This window comes from Phalaenopsis equestris, unplaced genomic scaffold, assembly GCF_001263595.1.
Source record: "Phalaenopsis equestris unplaced genomic scaffold, ASM126359v1 Scaffold000251, whole genome shotgun sequence".
NCBI lineage: Eukaryota > Viridiplantae > Streptophyta > Magnoliopsida > Asparagales > Orchidaceae > Phalaenopsis > Phalaenopsis equestris.
The window spans coordinates 2,200,128-2,217,014 of NW_018164693.1; the positions used below are offsets into that span (position 1 = coordinate 2,200,128).

At 35.2% G+C, this 16,887-nt stretch overlaps 1 protein-coding gene across 3 annotated transcripts in view; it reads left to right on the top strand.

Moving 5' to 3' along the window:
- The first annotated feature begins 470 nt into the window (after positions 1-470).
- The window catches only part of LOC110024230, a 19,726-nt gene continuing 3,309 nt past the window's right edge, over positions 471-16,887 (top strand). For 2 of the 3 annotated variants that reach the window (XM_020724075.1, XM_020724077.1), the window contains exons 1-7: positions 659-791; positions 1,925-2,602; positions 3,655-3,832; positions 4,431-4,659; positions 5,917-6,056; positions 15,995-16,284; positions 16,366-16,578. In XM_020724075.1, the coding sequence (XP_020579734.1) occupies positions 2,333-2,602; positions 3,655-3,832; positions 4,431-4,659; positions 5,917-6,056; positions 15,995-16,284; positions 16,366-16,578 (1,320 nt within the window). In that variant the 5' untranslated portion in view covers positions 659-791; positions 1,925-2,332. Of the gene's footprint in view, positions 614-658; positions 792-1,924; positions 2,603-3,654; positions 3,833-4,430; positions 4,660-5,916; positions 6,057-15,994; positions 16,285-16,365; positions 16,579-16,887 lie in introns of those variants that run through there. The other variant, XM_020724076.1, reaches the window with a different exon arrangement.

Sequence of the window (16,887 nt, forward strand, 5' to 3'; positions counted from 1 at the left end):
TCTTGTTGTGCTCGCTGCCTTCTTCCACAATGTTTAGATATATCATCTTGTTTCAAAGAGAGACACTCTCTAGACCAGGTATGTGATATTATATTATATAAGAAGAAGTCGTTTGAAACAGAACTCAAGAGAAAAAAATTATGGTGCTGTTACAAATAGTAGAATAAGTTTTAGAAATACTAATAAGACATACTATTACTGTAAATTAGTTCATATAATTTAAGGGCTTTTACTTATGTACTGCTCCATTACTATGTATTCACATATCAAACACTTAAATTTCAATTTTTACATGCCGACTATCTCATCTCTAAATATCGAAGAAGTTTAGGTGTGATATGTGAATATTGGAATTGGGTGGTAGCTGGGTAAATATACTTACAATTTATTATCATGAACACTATATTATTTTTATAATTTTGAAATCCAGTAGGACGACTCGTGCCGTCTTGGAGTCGAGGCCAGCGCATACAACATATTCCGAAAATACCCGACTGATCAGACGGAAGCTGTATTTGCTAGAGAAGCTCTTGAAGGATAGAAATGGAAATCTATGCAGCGGCAGCGAATGCCGGAGAGGGGTGCTTCTGTAACTCATCAGTCTTCGGCGAGGGTATATGCTCTGCGCGGATTCGCTTCTTTCCTTTTCTTCCAAAGAGTTAATGAAATGGTAGTATAGAAAGTGGGAAGATTTCAATTGAACCCATGCGTTATTTCTCTTGGCCTATTTAAGATGGATTTGAGCTGATTTACATATATTTATTTCAATATCAAGATGGATTAGATCTCAGGTTTGTTTCTTTAGATGGGGTTTCTTTTTGCACGTCGAACCATGTAAAATCTCATCCCCGCAATCTAGGTTTAGTTTGCCGAGTTTTCCTCGAGATTTGATTGGAGTAACGGTGATGCGATGGATGGCAATTGGGTTTTTTTGGTTTGGTGATTATTTTTGCCGCTTCTTTTTCTTTTATGTCTTTGTTTTTTGTTGTTTTATGATGGAGACGATTATTGTTGTTAGATGAGTTAGGTTTTAGTGGTTTTTGTGGTTTTTTTGTGCTCGTGTTGAGGAGATTATTGGGGCATTATATGAACTTCAGGTGGGCATAACGATTCGAGATCGGGTTGGTGAAGTTCTGTACTACCGCGCTTTTTTTCATCTGATTTCTACGTGATAATGTGCTAGGATTCGCTTTCTGAACTTGTGTAATGTTGATCACAAATTTAATCGGTTTTATATTTTTATTCGTCTCTAATTACGGAATTAGGTTTTTTATTTTGGATGCTGTGGTTGGAGGGATTTGTGATATTCGATGTGAAATTAGTCATGGAAAAAAAATTCTAATAAGCTAAAAAAATTAGGTTGTTATGTGCCCGTTACGTTCATGATACCTGCCTTAGGAGTATTTTTTTGTAATTGCAACATTAACTCTTATTTTGAGATCTGCAAAGTTCTTTGAAATTAAAACTTAAAAAAAGGAATTATGTGGCAGTTTAAATTGATTTGCCAAGCTGGATGAGGTTTGCAATGAAGCCTTATCCTTTCACTTTATCATCGTTGAATTGAGCACCTAAGTTGATATAATATTGGCATGAGGTAATTGCTTCAGATGCTAGAAGTTGATGATTTTGACATTGTTCTTCTTAAGATGATCTGATGTTTATATTTGCAATCATTTGTGGTATGATCCGATGTTTGAAGACAATTATTTCAGGATGATACATAATTCTTCATCTGCTTGATGTCAAATTGTATCTTATACATTAAAACTTAAATTCCACCATGAGCCAACAACAAATTATTATTTACAATGTAAGATGCCAAAGTGTCTAGTAATTTTTTGTTTTCACTTTTATAAAATATGTTTCTTTAATTTTTTGTTCAGGTAGAATTAATTTTTATCTTTTTTCCTTTTTTTTTTGGCAGGAGTAGCCTTTCTTTTGTCGTTTCTTTTGTACATCAGATATATGGAATGGATGCTTTAGGCAAACTAGACTAGATTTACAAAGGAATCTTGGGGTTATCGCCTTTGATGATGGATATTAATTATTCCGGGAAAGGAGTGATTTTATAGCTTTAACCTCAGGTTAACTTTTGTTGTCTAGAAATTTAGTTAAGTGGAGCTCTGCATCTTGATATATTACACTCAGGGTGGAACCTAAGCTGAGAAGTAACAAATTCATGTTCCAAGGGATGACAAACAAGAGTAATGTCATCGAGCAGGCTATTTGAGCTAAAAGTGCAAATGTGAACAAAGTATTGCTGAAACTTAAGAATATTTTAGCTGTGGAAAGGTTGTGTTATTGGAAAAGTATTACTCCAATCTGTGTACTAATGGAGGGTTTGGAATCGCCTTCAAGCCACATCAAATATGCCCCTTCTCGCAGGTTCTCTTCAAGCATTTCCCTGAAAGATTTGTGGTTGGCATCAAGGCATGGTTCTGTGGCTGAGGTGGATGCAGCTCTGTTAGCACTAAAGAAGAATGGTGGAAATGTGGATTTGCGGAATGCTTCGGGAGTTACTCCTCTTCACATTGCCATATGGAGGAATCATGTACCCATAGTTAAGAGGTTACTGGCTGCAGGAGCTGATCCTGATGCAAGGGTCTGTTATCTATGATATTGATTTAGTAATTTCTCATCTGTTTTTTTTTTACTATTCATGTTTGGATTTTTTTCTTGGTAGCATATTGAGGTATCATTATTGAAATTGTGTAACAATTTATTTTAAAAGACGACTAGAAGTTTTGGCAGCAGTAATAGATTATTATCCGGGTTATCTTTTCTTTGTGTGTGCATGTGGTATTCATTTGTTTGCTGAGAACCTCATTATTATCTTTGCTGAACTATATATGAGCATTTTTCTCTTTTTTGAGATATTTTAACTAAAAATCAGATATCTAGATTTGCTAAGGGCCTGTTTGGGCATTTTTATTTTTATTCATGTTTTTTATTATTTTAAAATAAGTTGTTTATTGCATTTTTCATATTTTTTTATCTTATATTTTCTAAATAAATCGACTTATTTTTATAAACCCTCCATTGTAGGTATTCTGAGTGTTTTAAATACAACTATCATCACCACCTGCAGGCCGTCAGTGAGAAAAAAAAAATAGAGTGTGTTTTATTTTAACATATCAATTATGTTTTGTTTCAAATCAAAACATTAACTAGATAAAATAAAAATTAAAAATAAAATACCGAAGAATCTCAAATAGCCTCTCAAGGTATACATAGGCATAGCTTCCAAGGAGTTCAAGAAAAGCAAATGATTTGTCATACTAGTTCTTATTTCTTCAAGTTAATGCTTATAATTCAACAACAACGATAGTATTTTCTTATTATCGCAAGTTAGGCTATATAAGTGTTATGTTTTACTCTGAAGAGTAAGAAGGAAGCATTGCTCTTAAGGCTTGGGAAGCCATTTTTTTTTAGATGAGCGGTTTTGTGTAAGCGCGGCAGTTTCCTTTCCCCAGGTGATTTATCAACTAGCACAAAACATATGACTCTTTTATTAAGTTGGGTAGATGCTTCCCACAAATAAACCTGGTTTCATATTGCGTATTATAAATACTTTTCCTATATAAATTGCTAGTAAAAGTTAATCGCCTGCAACTCCAATCATTAATATTCTATCTTCTGATATTGCATTTTCAGGATGGAGAGTCAGGATGGAGCAGCCTGCACAGGGCACTCCATTTTGGCCATCTTGCTGTTGCAAGTGTTCTTATACAGGCTGGTGCATCTCCCACAGCAGAGGATTCTAAATGCCGTACCCCAGTTGACCTTCTCTCAGGGCCTGTTTCTCAAGTTGTTGGCAATAATCTTGGCTCAGGTCGTTCATTCTGAAATTTTGTTTGAAATTCCACAATTAGTTTTTGCATATTGTCTTAAGAGTTATGGCTTAAATTAGTAAAGACAAGTTTTGTTATTCCATATGATTAATTTCATATATTTCTTACCTACTTGATGAGCATTTAATATTTGCATGTGGGAATGTTTTGAATTTAATTGCAAATGCCTCATCCCTTTTAAGGGTCTGCTGGGACAGTTTTTTGTCTGTTTTGCATTTCAGATCACCACCACAATTTAGTTAAGGGAACTATTTTCTAGCTACTTTCTAAAAATTTTGGTGGTGGGGAGATGTTTTTTTGCAACCAAATCTGGTCAATTATGGCGGCCGCAAGAAAACTGTTGTCTCACTTCTTTTAAAAAATAAATATTTATAATTCCCACCATAGTTTTTTAAGTAGTTTTTACAACCACAGCTTTACAATTACTTTTATAAAAAGATGCAGCTACCCAAATAGACCCTAAGTCACCCGCAGATTTCCACCACTTTGTATTCGTTGGTTCTAATGTTTTTCTTCTGATTTTCGAAATTGCTTCAATAAATTTCTAGTGAAATTTTAATTGTTTTTTTGTCCTTGCAGTTGCAACTGAAGTCTATAGCTGGGGAAGTGGGACAAACTATCAGCTTGGAACTGGCAATGCTCACATTCAGAAACTCCCAGGAAAAGTAGACGCACTTCATGATTCCTATATTAAGATAATTGCTGCTTCGAAGTTTCATAGTATTGCCGTCGGTTCAAGTGGGGAGCTTTATACTTGGGGATTTGGTAGGGGCGGTAGGCTTGGACACCCAGATTTTGATGTTCACAGGTTACTAATTTTTCCATGCATACCACATTTTTGTCTATGGATTTTCAGTTCTTTAGTGATTGATTTCATTTATGCTTACTTCTTACTCAACTAAAATTCTAGTTTCATCGACTTTCTGATATTGCATCACCTATCAATATGATGTGTTTTTATTGTTCTGTTATCTTATTTTACAGGTGATTGAATGGGACCAATTGCTGATTCTTGTTCTAAATTTTGTCTCTTAGATTTTCATATTTAAGACAAACCATAAGTTTGTCGCGTTCTTGATCTAAAGCAATTCTCAATGTGAATTTCTAAGAAACCTTTGGTAAAGCTTTATTTTATAATGGGTTGCATTTTCCTTATTTATCCCATGGAAGAGAATCAATGATCAAAGGATTTATAATAGGGAAGACCATACAATAAGGAGGGATCCTGTATGATCTCGTTCATAATACCGAAAAGCTTTTAAATACATTCAGATGTTTCGAATAATCTTTTAAATGATTATTCTCAGAAAATACTTTTCGTCTTTAAGATCATTTTCTTCTACATTAGTTCTTTGAGGATTATTATTTAGCGATGAAAGCCATGGATGATCTTCTTTATCAGGACCATTTCTCTTACTGTATAATCTCGTCCCGGTGGGGCTGCTTGCTATGGCAGAATGACTTTTTATATTTATATTTTTATTTATACTTTATGTTTTTATTTTTATTTATATGTATATATATCTGGTGACTTGCCATAATTGTTGGACAAGAAGTTAACTTGCATTGACATTGACTTCCACAAGGCATTAATTTTTTAAAGAAATGTCCCAAGTCGTTATTCTATTATTTAGAAAAATTTTATTAATGTATTCCTGACATTTCTAATTAGTTTCACAGATCTAAATCTTAGGCAATGGGTGAGTATGTAAGACGATACCTAGAGAGATTTCTTGTAAATGGAAAATTGTCCACGGTCGACATGATTTAATAGTTAAATGAGAACAAATGATCTCGATGTGCGGATAGTTTGGTTATTAATATTAGGCGTGGCAGTTTTTGTTTTGTTTTTATTGTGGTCAAAGTGATTCCATTTCCATAATGATCAGCACCCTTTACAGTTTTCATTAGAGTGTGGGTTTCTATGCATTATTTCAATTTTTACAAGCTACGAGATGGTAGAAAGTTTGATTTTCTTCTACCAATTTCTCTCTTCTCTTTCTTAAAATCTGTTTCGTATATGTCTCCTTGAAGTTTGTTATTCTAACTTGCTTTTTGTCTCCAGCGGACAAGCTGCTGTTATTACTCCCCGCATGGTGGCGTCAGGGTTGGGGTCTCGTCGAGTAAAGGCTGTCGCTGCAGCAAAACATCATACAGTTGTTGCAACTGAAAGTGGGGAAGTTTTCACTTGGGGATCTAATAGAGGTATGTGCAATTATGTGAGGCATCTTTGCGCTTAAATTTGCATAACCATGAGGCCCATGGCATGCTGGCTTATGTTGTAGTCGGTACAATTTGCATCAATGTACTCTAGTGTTCCATGCTCAACTTATTCCTATTTTTGAATGTGGTATTCATCTATATACCTCACAAGTCATATGTATTTACATATATAGCTCCTAAACTTTCAACTTATATAATTCTTTAACGTCTCCATCAAGTCAAAACATGTGTGAAAATATTTATTTCATTTTTTTAAAACATTACTATTAATGATATTTTTGATTGAACTTAAATGTTGAATATTATATAATTATCAAACTTTAGGTGTTAGATATGTAAATACATAAGAAATGTGCGGCGTGTATGTAAATCCACTTTTTTAATGGTTATATGTGGTTTGGTTACTCATTGATAAATTTTGAATTTAATATTCATATAGTAAATCAAGGCATAAATTTTCTCCTTTCTATTAAGTAATCCACGAGTCATGGTGAACATATTTATTTCACCAATGAGCATGATATTTTTCAAATCCAAAGTTAACCTTGTTTGCAACCACATCTTCTAAAAGCCGTACTAACAATCTGTATTGAATCAATCTGCTTCGACTAGTGCTTGAGTCATGGAATGTTTAGGATGTGTAATTTATTTAATTTTATTAGAATATTAGAATAATAACGACCATCCCTAGCCATTATTAATAAGCATATTGTTGTTTTATTTGCTTTTACTTGCTTTTATTTGCTTTCTTATTTCCTTTTATTTTGCTTTTATTTCTTTCTTTATGAGTGTCCCTTATAATAGGGTTTATATACCCCTCTTTCTATCAATAAGATAAGTTGCTCTACTCAAATATTTCAACATGATATTAGAGTTGGGTTCTAACCCTAGATCCCAGCCAACGCTGACCTTCCCTTCAGTCGCCGCAGGCCTTCCCTGCAGGGTCTTTCGTAGGGACTCGTAGTCGTCGTCCTTTCCGACTGGACTCTACAACTACCAACCCTTCCCTGGAGTTTCCTGCAGTTGTGAACCCTTCCCTGTTGTCTCCTATAGTTGTCGACCTCCTTAGCAACCGCTGGCCTCCTCCCTGCAGGTGCAGATTTTTCCGCCGATCATCCTAGCAACTGAAATCCGACGATGTCTCAGAATCCCAACCACATCTTCTTTGGCTCGGTCGGAATCATGGTGGACTCCTCCAACGTCGAGCCATCCTCATAAATTGTTCTAGAGTCCACTAGAGGTTCGACTCTAATCTCCGTTCCTATACAGACTGTTGAACCAAAAAAATCAACATGAACTTCTTGATCTAAACTTATAAGCTTAACAACAATAACTTTCTCCAATGGTCCCAAGTGGTGTATTTTTTTATCAAAGGACTCGGGAAATTCAATCATCTAACAGGTATTCTCCGTGAACCTCCAAAGACTGACCCACATATGGAGCTTAGGAAATAGAGAATTCCATAGTCATGTGTCGTGGCTGATCAACTCCATGGAAGTGTCAATTGGTCGTTCATACATGTTCCTCCCTTCTGCTAGTGCCCTCTAGACGACAGTTCATGATATATAGAATGTACTAAATTCCAGCTAACTCTATGAGGCGTTTAAGAAAATCCGAGAGGCAAAAAAGAGATCAAGAACGGTGACCTAATACTACAATGGCCTAGTTGCAATATGGATGGAGTGCGACCTGTACAACGACTACAATTGAGGACTCTCCAGTCGAACTTTCTCTTTTCCAGAAAATTCTACAAAAGGATTACATGTTCCAATTTCTTACAGGCCTCAACAAAGACCCTGACGAAATCCATGGCCTTATTCTTGGTCGAGATCATCTTCCTTCTGCTCACGCTGCTTTCACCGAGATTCGCCGCAAAGTGAACAAGAGACTTGTCATGCTCAACATTTCCACTTCTTCAATTGAATCGTCCGCCTTGGTCTCTAATAGTGCTCAACCTTCTTCCATGTTGCCTCAAGCAAGTCATCTCACTTATGATTACTGTCACAAACCCAACCACACTTGTGACAAGTTTTGGAAGCTCCATGGAAAACCGACATACAAATCGTCTACCAAATGTGTTGCTGTCAAGGGTCTCACTACGACATCAGATTCTATCAAGGTTTAACCAGCTCCTGCCCATACCATTCTGGAAGCCTTCGACTCTCTGAAAAGTTGGATGGAGCACTTAATTAAGCTACTTGGATCCAATCAGTTATCTGTTGACCGATCGATCTTACCAACCCGTCAATGTACTCTTCCTATGACACTCACGTTTTTTACTTTCTCTAGTTTGTGGATCAATGATTCAGGTACCACGAATTATATGATTGGATGCTTGCAAGCTTTCTCGACATATTATCCATGTTCTAAAAAAGATACGATCAGAATTGCGGATGGCTCTCATAGTTCCATTGCTTGTAAATGGTATGTTATTCTAACGACCGATCTAACTCTGAAATATGTGTTATATGTACCGCCGTTGAAGTGTAATCTTTTATCTGTCAATAAGTTGACATATGATATTAATTGCGTTGCTCATTTCTACATGGTGTTAGTGTCTTTCAGGATTGTCGTTTGGGAAAGATAATTGAAACTGCTGAGAGGGTGGTCAGGGGCCTAGACTCTACTATTTCTAAGAGAAAAACATAGAAAACGAGGACATACCACTCAATAGTTGTAGTTTATCCTGATTCACTGAATGTCTTATTATATATTGTTGCATTGTCGTTTGGGTCATCTTAGTTTTCAATATTTAAAATATTTGTATCCATTGATGTTTTCTAATAAAAGTCTTTATAGTTTCAATTGTGAGATGTGTCAGTTATTCAAACATTTCCGGGTTCATTACTCACCCCACACTTACACACATTTCGCTCGTTTTTCACTCATTCACTGTGATGGTTGGGGATCCTATCACACTACCAGCTACACCAATAAATGGTGATTATTTACTTTGATCGATGACCACACTCGGATGATGCGAGTCTATATTTTAAAAGACAAATAAACTTGTTACCTTCCAGAACTACATATTCATTTGGACCCAATTCAAAACTTCAATTCAGGTTCTTTAGACCGACAATGATTAAAAGCTTTTTAACTCTATTTTAGGTGAATTTTTTGTAAGGGCATCCTTCACCATAGCTCGTGTGCGGATACTCGTCAACAAAATGAGGTAGCTGAGAGGAAAAACCGATAACTCCCTGATGCTGCTCGCTCCATTATGTTTTAAACTAATGTCCCAAATAATATTTAGAATGATGCTCACCTATCTCATAAATTGAGCCCCCTCTAAAATTCACAACTTCCGAATCCCTTTAATCGTCTTGATGTCATGCTTTCTTGCCAATTGTGTTTTTTCCACTTTAGATCCCAAAATATTTGGGTGCACGACCTTTGTGCAGGACACTGTCACTACTCGGAATAAACTTGATCTCAGATTCATAAAATGTGTCTTCCAGGAGTACTCTGCCACTCAAAAAGAGTATCAGTGCCTTGATTCTATCATAAATAAAATCTATTGAGTGTTGATCTCTCTTTTTTTGAAAATTTTTCCTATTTTTCTAACTCGACCTCAAGTGAGGGGGAGCTAGAGTTCTTGGATACTATTTTTTTTCCTACTCCTATGGATGTTCCCCCCATTGTATCTGCCATCGAGGAATCCCCAGTTCCTGTTCTTCCACCACCTCCTCCCACTCTTCGTGTCTCTACTCGGCGCACCCGTCCCGATGCCCCTACTCTGGAGCTCGCTACCTCCTTATCGGACCTTGAATCCACTCATAGTGACATTCCCAATATTACTACTCCAAATGAGGAGGTGAGTTCCTCGAGTAAGGTACGCAATCAGACATGCTCTTTCTACTCCATGACATAATGTCTCTTTTCACAGTTTATCACCGACCTATAAAGCATTTGCTACTACCTTGATGGATCATCAAATTCCAACTACTTATGAGGTTGAGCTAGCAGATCCGACCTGGAAAGCTGCAGTAATGAAGGAGATGAATGCCCTTCGGCGGAACCATACATGGGATGTAGTTGATATTCTCAGGGCAAAAAAGCAGTGGGATGCCGATGGATTTTTAGCATCAAGTTCGAGTAAGGTATCCAATCAGGCATGCTCTCTCTATTCCATGACATAATGTCTTTTTTCACAGTTTATCACTGACCTATAGAGCATTTGCCACTGCCCCGATGGATCATAAAATTCCAACTACTTATGAGGCTGAACTAGCAGATCCGACCTGGAAAGCTGCATTAATGAAGGAGATGAATGCCCTTCGGCGGAACCATACATGGGATGTCGTAAATATTCTCAGGGCAAAAAAGCAGTGGGATGCCAATGGATTTTTAGCATCAAGTTCAACTCAGTTTGATCTTTTGAACGCAACAAGGCACAGTCGATCACCAAAGAATACTCAGACCTAGGAGTTTACTATGAGGAGACATCTGCTATGGTGGCCAAGTTAAACACCATTTAGGTCATGTTATCCCTTGCGGTGAATCTGGATTGCCCTTATTCTAGCTCGATGTCAAGAATGCATTCCCGACTGAATATCTTACAGAGGTGGTGTACATGTCCTTCCCTGCCAGCTTTGACTCTACTACCTCCCAAGGGCAATTATGTCAGTTGCAAAAATCCCTCTATGGACTAAGCAATCCCTACGAGTTTTATTTGACAAGTTCATAAAAGTTATAGTGGGTCATGGTTTTACTCAAGCTCAATCGGATCACACTCTCTTCTTTCGACATTTATTTAATGATCAGATTGTTATTCTTATCGTCTATGCTGACGATATTGTGCTCACAGAAAATGATCCACCGACATTGAAGTTTTTAAAAGGCATTCTAGTTGCATCCTTTGAAATGAAGGACTTTAGTTCCCTCCGATGCTTCTTTGGCATAGAAGTTGCTCGGTCAACTCGATACATTTAATTGTATCAGCACAAATGTGATTGATCTGTTAATAGAGAATAATTTGATTCTATGCAAACTGGTGGTTGTCCCAATGAAATTCCAATGAAAAATTACTTGCCAACATCTTGTGGGGAAACTCATCTACCTCGCTCATACACGCCCTAACATATGCCACGCAGTTGGTATAGTAAGTTAATTCATGCATGACCCCTATGAGTACAATTTCTACATTGTCCACCAGATTCTCTACTGTTTAAAAGGCATACCAGGCTCATGTTTGTTTTTCTTACGCCACATCTCTCATTTTGTTGTTGTTTATACAGATGCTGATTAGGCCGGATCAGTTCATGATCGACAGTCTACCTCTGGGTATCGTTCATTTGTGTGGGAAAATTGTCATGTGGAAAAGAAAAAAGCAGTTGGTGGTTGCCCGGAACAGTGCTAAAGCTGAATTCCAATCCATGTCTTTGGGGATCTGTGAAGCTCTCTGGTTACGTATCATGCTTTGGAAATTACGTATGCCAACCTCCGGCCCTCTGTAGTTGTTCTGTGATAATAATGTCGCTATTAACATTACCCACAACTCGATCTAGCATGATCATACCAAACATGTGTAGATTGATAGACACTTCATCAAGGAAAAACTTATGTCCGAGAAAATTTGTATTTCTTTTGTGACTTCCAGTACTTAGCTAGTGGACATCCTCACAAAGAACCTTCCTCGATCACTGTTTGATGTTTTCAAATTCAAGTTGAACATTGATGTTTTCAAATCCAAGTTGAACATGATTGAAATTTATGTTTCAACTTTAGAGGAAGTATTAGAATATTAAAATAGTAACGACTATCTCTATCCACTATGAATATGTGGATTATTGTATTATTTGATTTTTATTTGCTTTTATTTACTTTCCTCTTTTTCTTTCTTATGTTTTTATTTCTTTCCTTATGAGTGTCCCTTGTAATAGAGTTTATATACCCTTCTTTCTATCAATAACGTATTCTGCTCTACTCCAATATTTCTACATTCTTGATACTAATCCTTGAAGGATTAAGTGTGATACTTGAGACATTTTAGGAGAGGCAATATCTATTTCAAGAATTGAGCTTACTTATCTTCTCTCTTCTAATCTCTATCACTACCCGGCCCGGGGGCTTGGAACTACCAAGGCGGAAACTGACGGTTAGATGGAGGAAACCTATCTAACAATTTCATTTCATAATGAAATAAAATCCCCCAAAGCAAAAAAAAAAAAAAAAGTCATGTTAATTTATAAAACTTACTTTTATAATACTTATTTCATATATAAACTTTTATATTTAACGTGCAATAAAACTGAATCATAATACCTATCAGCTTGCGCTCCACAATGTCTGTACACGTACTTCTTAGAGTTTATCTACTCTACAACTGATTTTCCTGTAAAAATATTAGCAACTATGGTTTGATTTAAAATTACTTGGTGGGTAAATGTTTTTAAATTATAATAATTCTCATTTTAAAATATTTTGTAAAATTGTTGTATAGAAGAAGACTGTGCAGTAAAAAAGAGGAGTAAAGTAAACAATTTTATTTTCTTTCATTAATTGGGATTTCTCTTTTCATAATTTAAGAGTCAGAGTCTAAACATATATTGTTAAAAAAATATATATACATTTAACATTTTCCAACCACCATAAAGGTAGGCAATTCATTTTCATTTTCATTTTCATTTTCATTTCCATTTTTATTTTCATTTCTTGCACAGGTGCGATGCATTCTTCTACTAGTACTATTTAGGGGTGACTCCCATATGCATGCATATATTATATTTTATTCACTTTTTTATCTTGCATTGAACATTTAAAATGAAACTTGAACTTTTACATTTTAAAAGTAAAAACTGGGAAATAGTAAAACCATCCATAAATTAATAGAACTATGGTAAAATAAAAACATATAACCAACCATAGAAATGTCGTCTGCTATCATTTCTCTCAGATCAATGTAATTTTTTTTCTCAGATCAATTTAATTCTTTTTATGAACCTATAACAAGATAACCTTTATTAGTCTCTATTAGTTTTATTTTATTTTTTTATTTTTCACAAGAATTCTATCATAATTAGGATATTAAAATTTTCTATTACATTTTCTCTAATAAAGTCACCAGCTTAAGTGGCTTTCCCGTATAAACATATATGCATATACTTGTAGGAATATTCAATTAAATTTTATGTTAAAGCTTCTAACAATTTTTCCTTGTTGCAAAACTCCTTGATATCAACTTAATTATAATTGAGTTTTAAATTTAAGATTTTTAATTTCCATTTTAACTTGAATTAATTAGAAAAATAATAATTCATTATTGAAATCAAGTATTATACTTGAAGTTTTCATCTCCTTTTTCTGTCTTTGCTTCGTCGTTTAAATCCTAAAATTGTAAGAATCAACATTAAGTTTTTTCTGAGCATTAATGAAATTAATTAACATTTACATTTTGTAATTTAATTAATCAATTACAATTGAAAATTTGAAAAAGAAATTAATATTTACTTTTTTAAATGTCGGTCTTGCCCTATTATCTTTGAACTGAGTAGTAAAGGTTTGATCAATCCCTTCGTAACATGTCGAATGATCCCCAGAGCCTTTCCATCCTCTCCGAGCTCTCGGCCAAGCTTCTATTGGCCGCTCAAGCTCTCTCCTTCCTCGTTTGCAGACTGCCACAAAAGGGATCTTGCGAGCCCTTCTTCCCCTTCGGTTCGATTGCACACAATGGAGGGAAATGATTAGGTAAGCGGCTCGCCTCCTCTAGCTCACTCCTCTTCTTCTTCTCCCTCAACTATGGCTTCTTCTTCTTTCTTCTCCTTTCTCTACTTCCTTTACTCCACTCTCCCGATCTCTCATGCTTCCTTTAGCTTGAATGAACTGAGGTGTGAGAGAGTCAAACTATTTTTAATTTCAATGTAGAGATGCGGTTTTTTAAGAGAGACACACACACACACAAATATTGTGTGTGTATATGTATGTATGTATATATATGTATGTACACGTACTTCTTAGAGTTCATCTACTTTACAATTGATTTTTCTGTAAAAATATTAGCAACTATGGTTTGAGTTAAAATTACTTGGTGGGTAAATGTTTTTAAAGTACAATAATTTTTATTTTAAAATATTTTGCAAAATTGTTGTATAGAAAAAGACTGTGCAGTTAAAAAGAGGAGTAAATTAAACAATTTTATTTTCTTTCGTTAATTTGGATTACACTTTTCAAAATTTGAGAGTCACAGTCTAAACATATATTTGTTAAAAAAAATATACATTTAACCTTTTCCAACCACCATAAGGTAGGCAATTCATTTTCATTTCTATTTTTTATTTTCATTTCTTGCGCAGGTGCGATGCATTCATCTACTAGTACCATCTAAGGGAGACTCCCATATGCATGCATATATTATATTTTATGTATTTTTTTATCTTGTATTTAACATTTAAAATGAAACTTGAACTTTTACATTTTAAAAGTAAAAGCTGGGAAATAGTAAAAACATGTAATAGAACTATGGTAAAATAAGAACATATAACCAACCACAGAAATATCGTCTGCTATCATTTTCCTGAGATCAATTTAATTCTTTTTATGAACCTATAGCAAGTTAACCTTTATTAGCCTCTATCAGTTTTATTTTATTTTTTATTTTTCACAAGAATTCTATCATAGTTAGGATATTAAAATTTTCTATTACCTTTTGTCTAATAAAGTCATCAACTTAATTGGCTTTCCCATATAAACATATATGTATATACTTGTAGGAATATTCAATTAAATTTTACTTAAAGCTTCTAACAAGTTTTCCTTGTTGCAAGCCTCCTTGATATCAACTTAATTATAATTGAGTTTTAAATTTAAGATTTTTAATTTCCATTTTAACTTGAATTAGTAAGAAAAATAATAATTCATTATTGAAATCAAGTATTATACTTGAAGTTTTCATCTCCTTTTTTTTTGTCTTACCTTCGTCGTTTAAATCCTAAAATTGTAAGAATCAACATTAAGTTTTTTTGAGAATTAATGAAATTAATTAATATTTACATTTCATAATTTAATTAATCAATTACAATTGATAATTTGAAAAAAATAATAATATTTACTTTTTTAAATGTTGGCCTTGCCCTATTATCTTCAAACTGAGTAGTAAGGGTTTGGTCAATCCTTTCATAACATGTCGAATGATCCCCGGGGCCTTTCCATCCTCTCTGAGCTCTCGGCCAAGCTTCTATGGGCCGCTCAAGCTCTATCCTTCCTCGTCTGCAGGCCGCACAAAAGGGATCTCGCGAGCCCTTCTTTCCCTTCGATTCGATTGCACACAATGGAGGGAAATGATTAGGCAAGCAGCTCGCCTCCTCTACTTCTCTCCTCTTCTTCTTCTCCCTCAGCTATGGCTTCTTCTTCTTTTTTCTCCTTTCTCTACTTCCTTTACTCCACTCTCCCAATCTCTCACGCTCCCTTTAGCTTGAATGAACTGAGGTGTGAGAGTGAAACTATTTTTAATTCCAGTGTAGAGATGCGGTTTTTTAAGAGAGAGGCACACACAAATATATATATATATATATATATATACATATGCATGCATGTGTATGTATATATGTATGTCTACATATTTTCATATTTCCGTTATTACACTCTAGCACTTTCTCTCTTCTTTATTATATGATTGGTCGGGAGTGATATTGGTTTGTTTAAGATCTATTGAAACATAATTTGTTTTCTATCTACGAAATCTGAATCAACATGATTTGTTTTCTATGGACGATGTCTGAATCGACTGTGCTTCTTTCATGGTCTTCAATTTTTAATTGTTAATTCCTATTATAAGATCTTGTTCTTAATATTGGAATTTGATTATATTATTCTATTTTTATTGTAATTTGTACAGCAGTTTCGGGGGATGACGCGCATCATTCAAATGCAGATCTAGCATATGATATATATTCATTCTTTTTCTATTTTACATTTTGCAGAGGGACAGCTGGGTTACACTTCAGTTGATACTCAACCAACCCCGCGACGAGTGAGCTTTCTTAGGGTACGAATAGTTGCTGTTGCTGCTGCCAACAAACATACTGTAGCTGTTGCTGAATCCGGTGAAGTTTTCACATGGGGAAGCAACAAGGAAGGCCAGCTTGGTTATGGCACATCCAATTCAGCATCCAATTACACACCTCGAATGGTCGAGTACTTGAAAGGAAAAGCTTTCAAAGCAGTATCAGCGGCGAAGTATCATACGGTAGTGCTAAGTTCTGAAGGGGAGGTAAATATTTGACACAATCATCACATTAGGGGCTTAGTTACCCATGTTTTAATCTGATCTTTGATTCTCGTATAATTTAAGGTATTCACATGGGGTCATCGACAAGTCAACCCAAAACGTGTTATTATTGCCAGGAGCTTGAAGAAATCTGGTACCGCACCACTTAAATTCCATCGGATGGAACGGCTTCATGTCGTTTCGGTTGCTGCTGGAATGACTCATAGCAGTGCTCTAACTGAAGATGGTGCTCTATTCTACTGGGAATCTTCAGATCCTGACCTGAGATGCGAGCAGGTTTTTTCCTCCACTAATTTCTCTTTGAGCCTATTTTCTTTGCTAGCTCAGATAAGGAACGATTAAGTGCGGATAGAGAGCATAGGCTCAATATTCTCTTCTTTGATTGAGTCTGTGATATTTTAATGTAGCATTTGCATGCATACCACTCAATTCTTATACATTTACATATCTAACAGCTTAACTCTACCTTTTACATTTGTACCACCCAAATCTTTTATATCACATAAAAAATACAACTATTCTAACTTTGAAATGTGAAATACACCTTTCCACGCATACGGAAGGTGGCATATCTATTTATATATA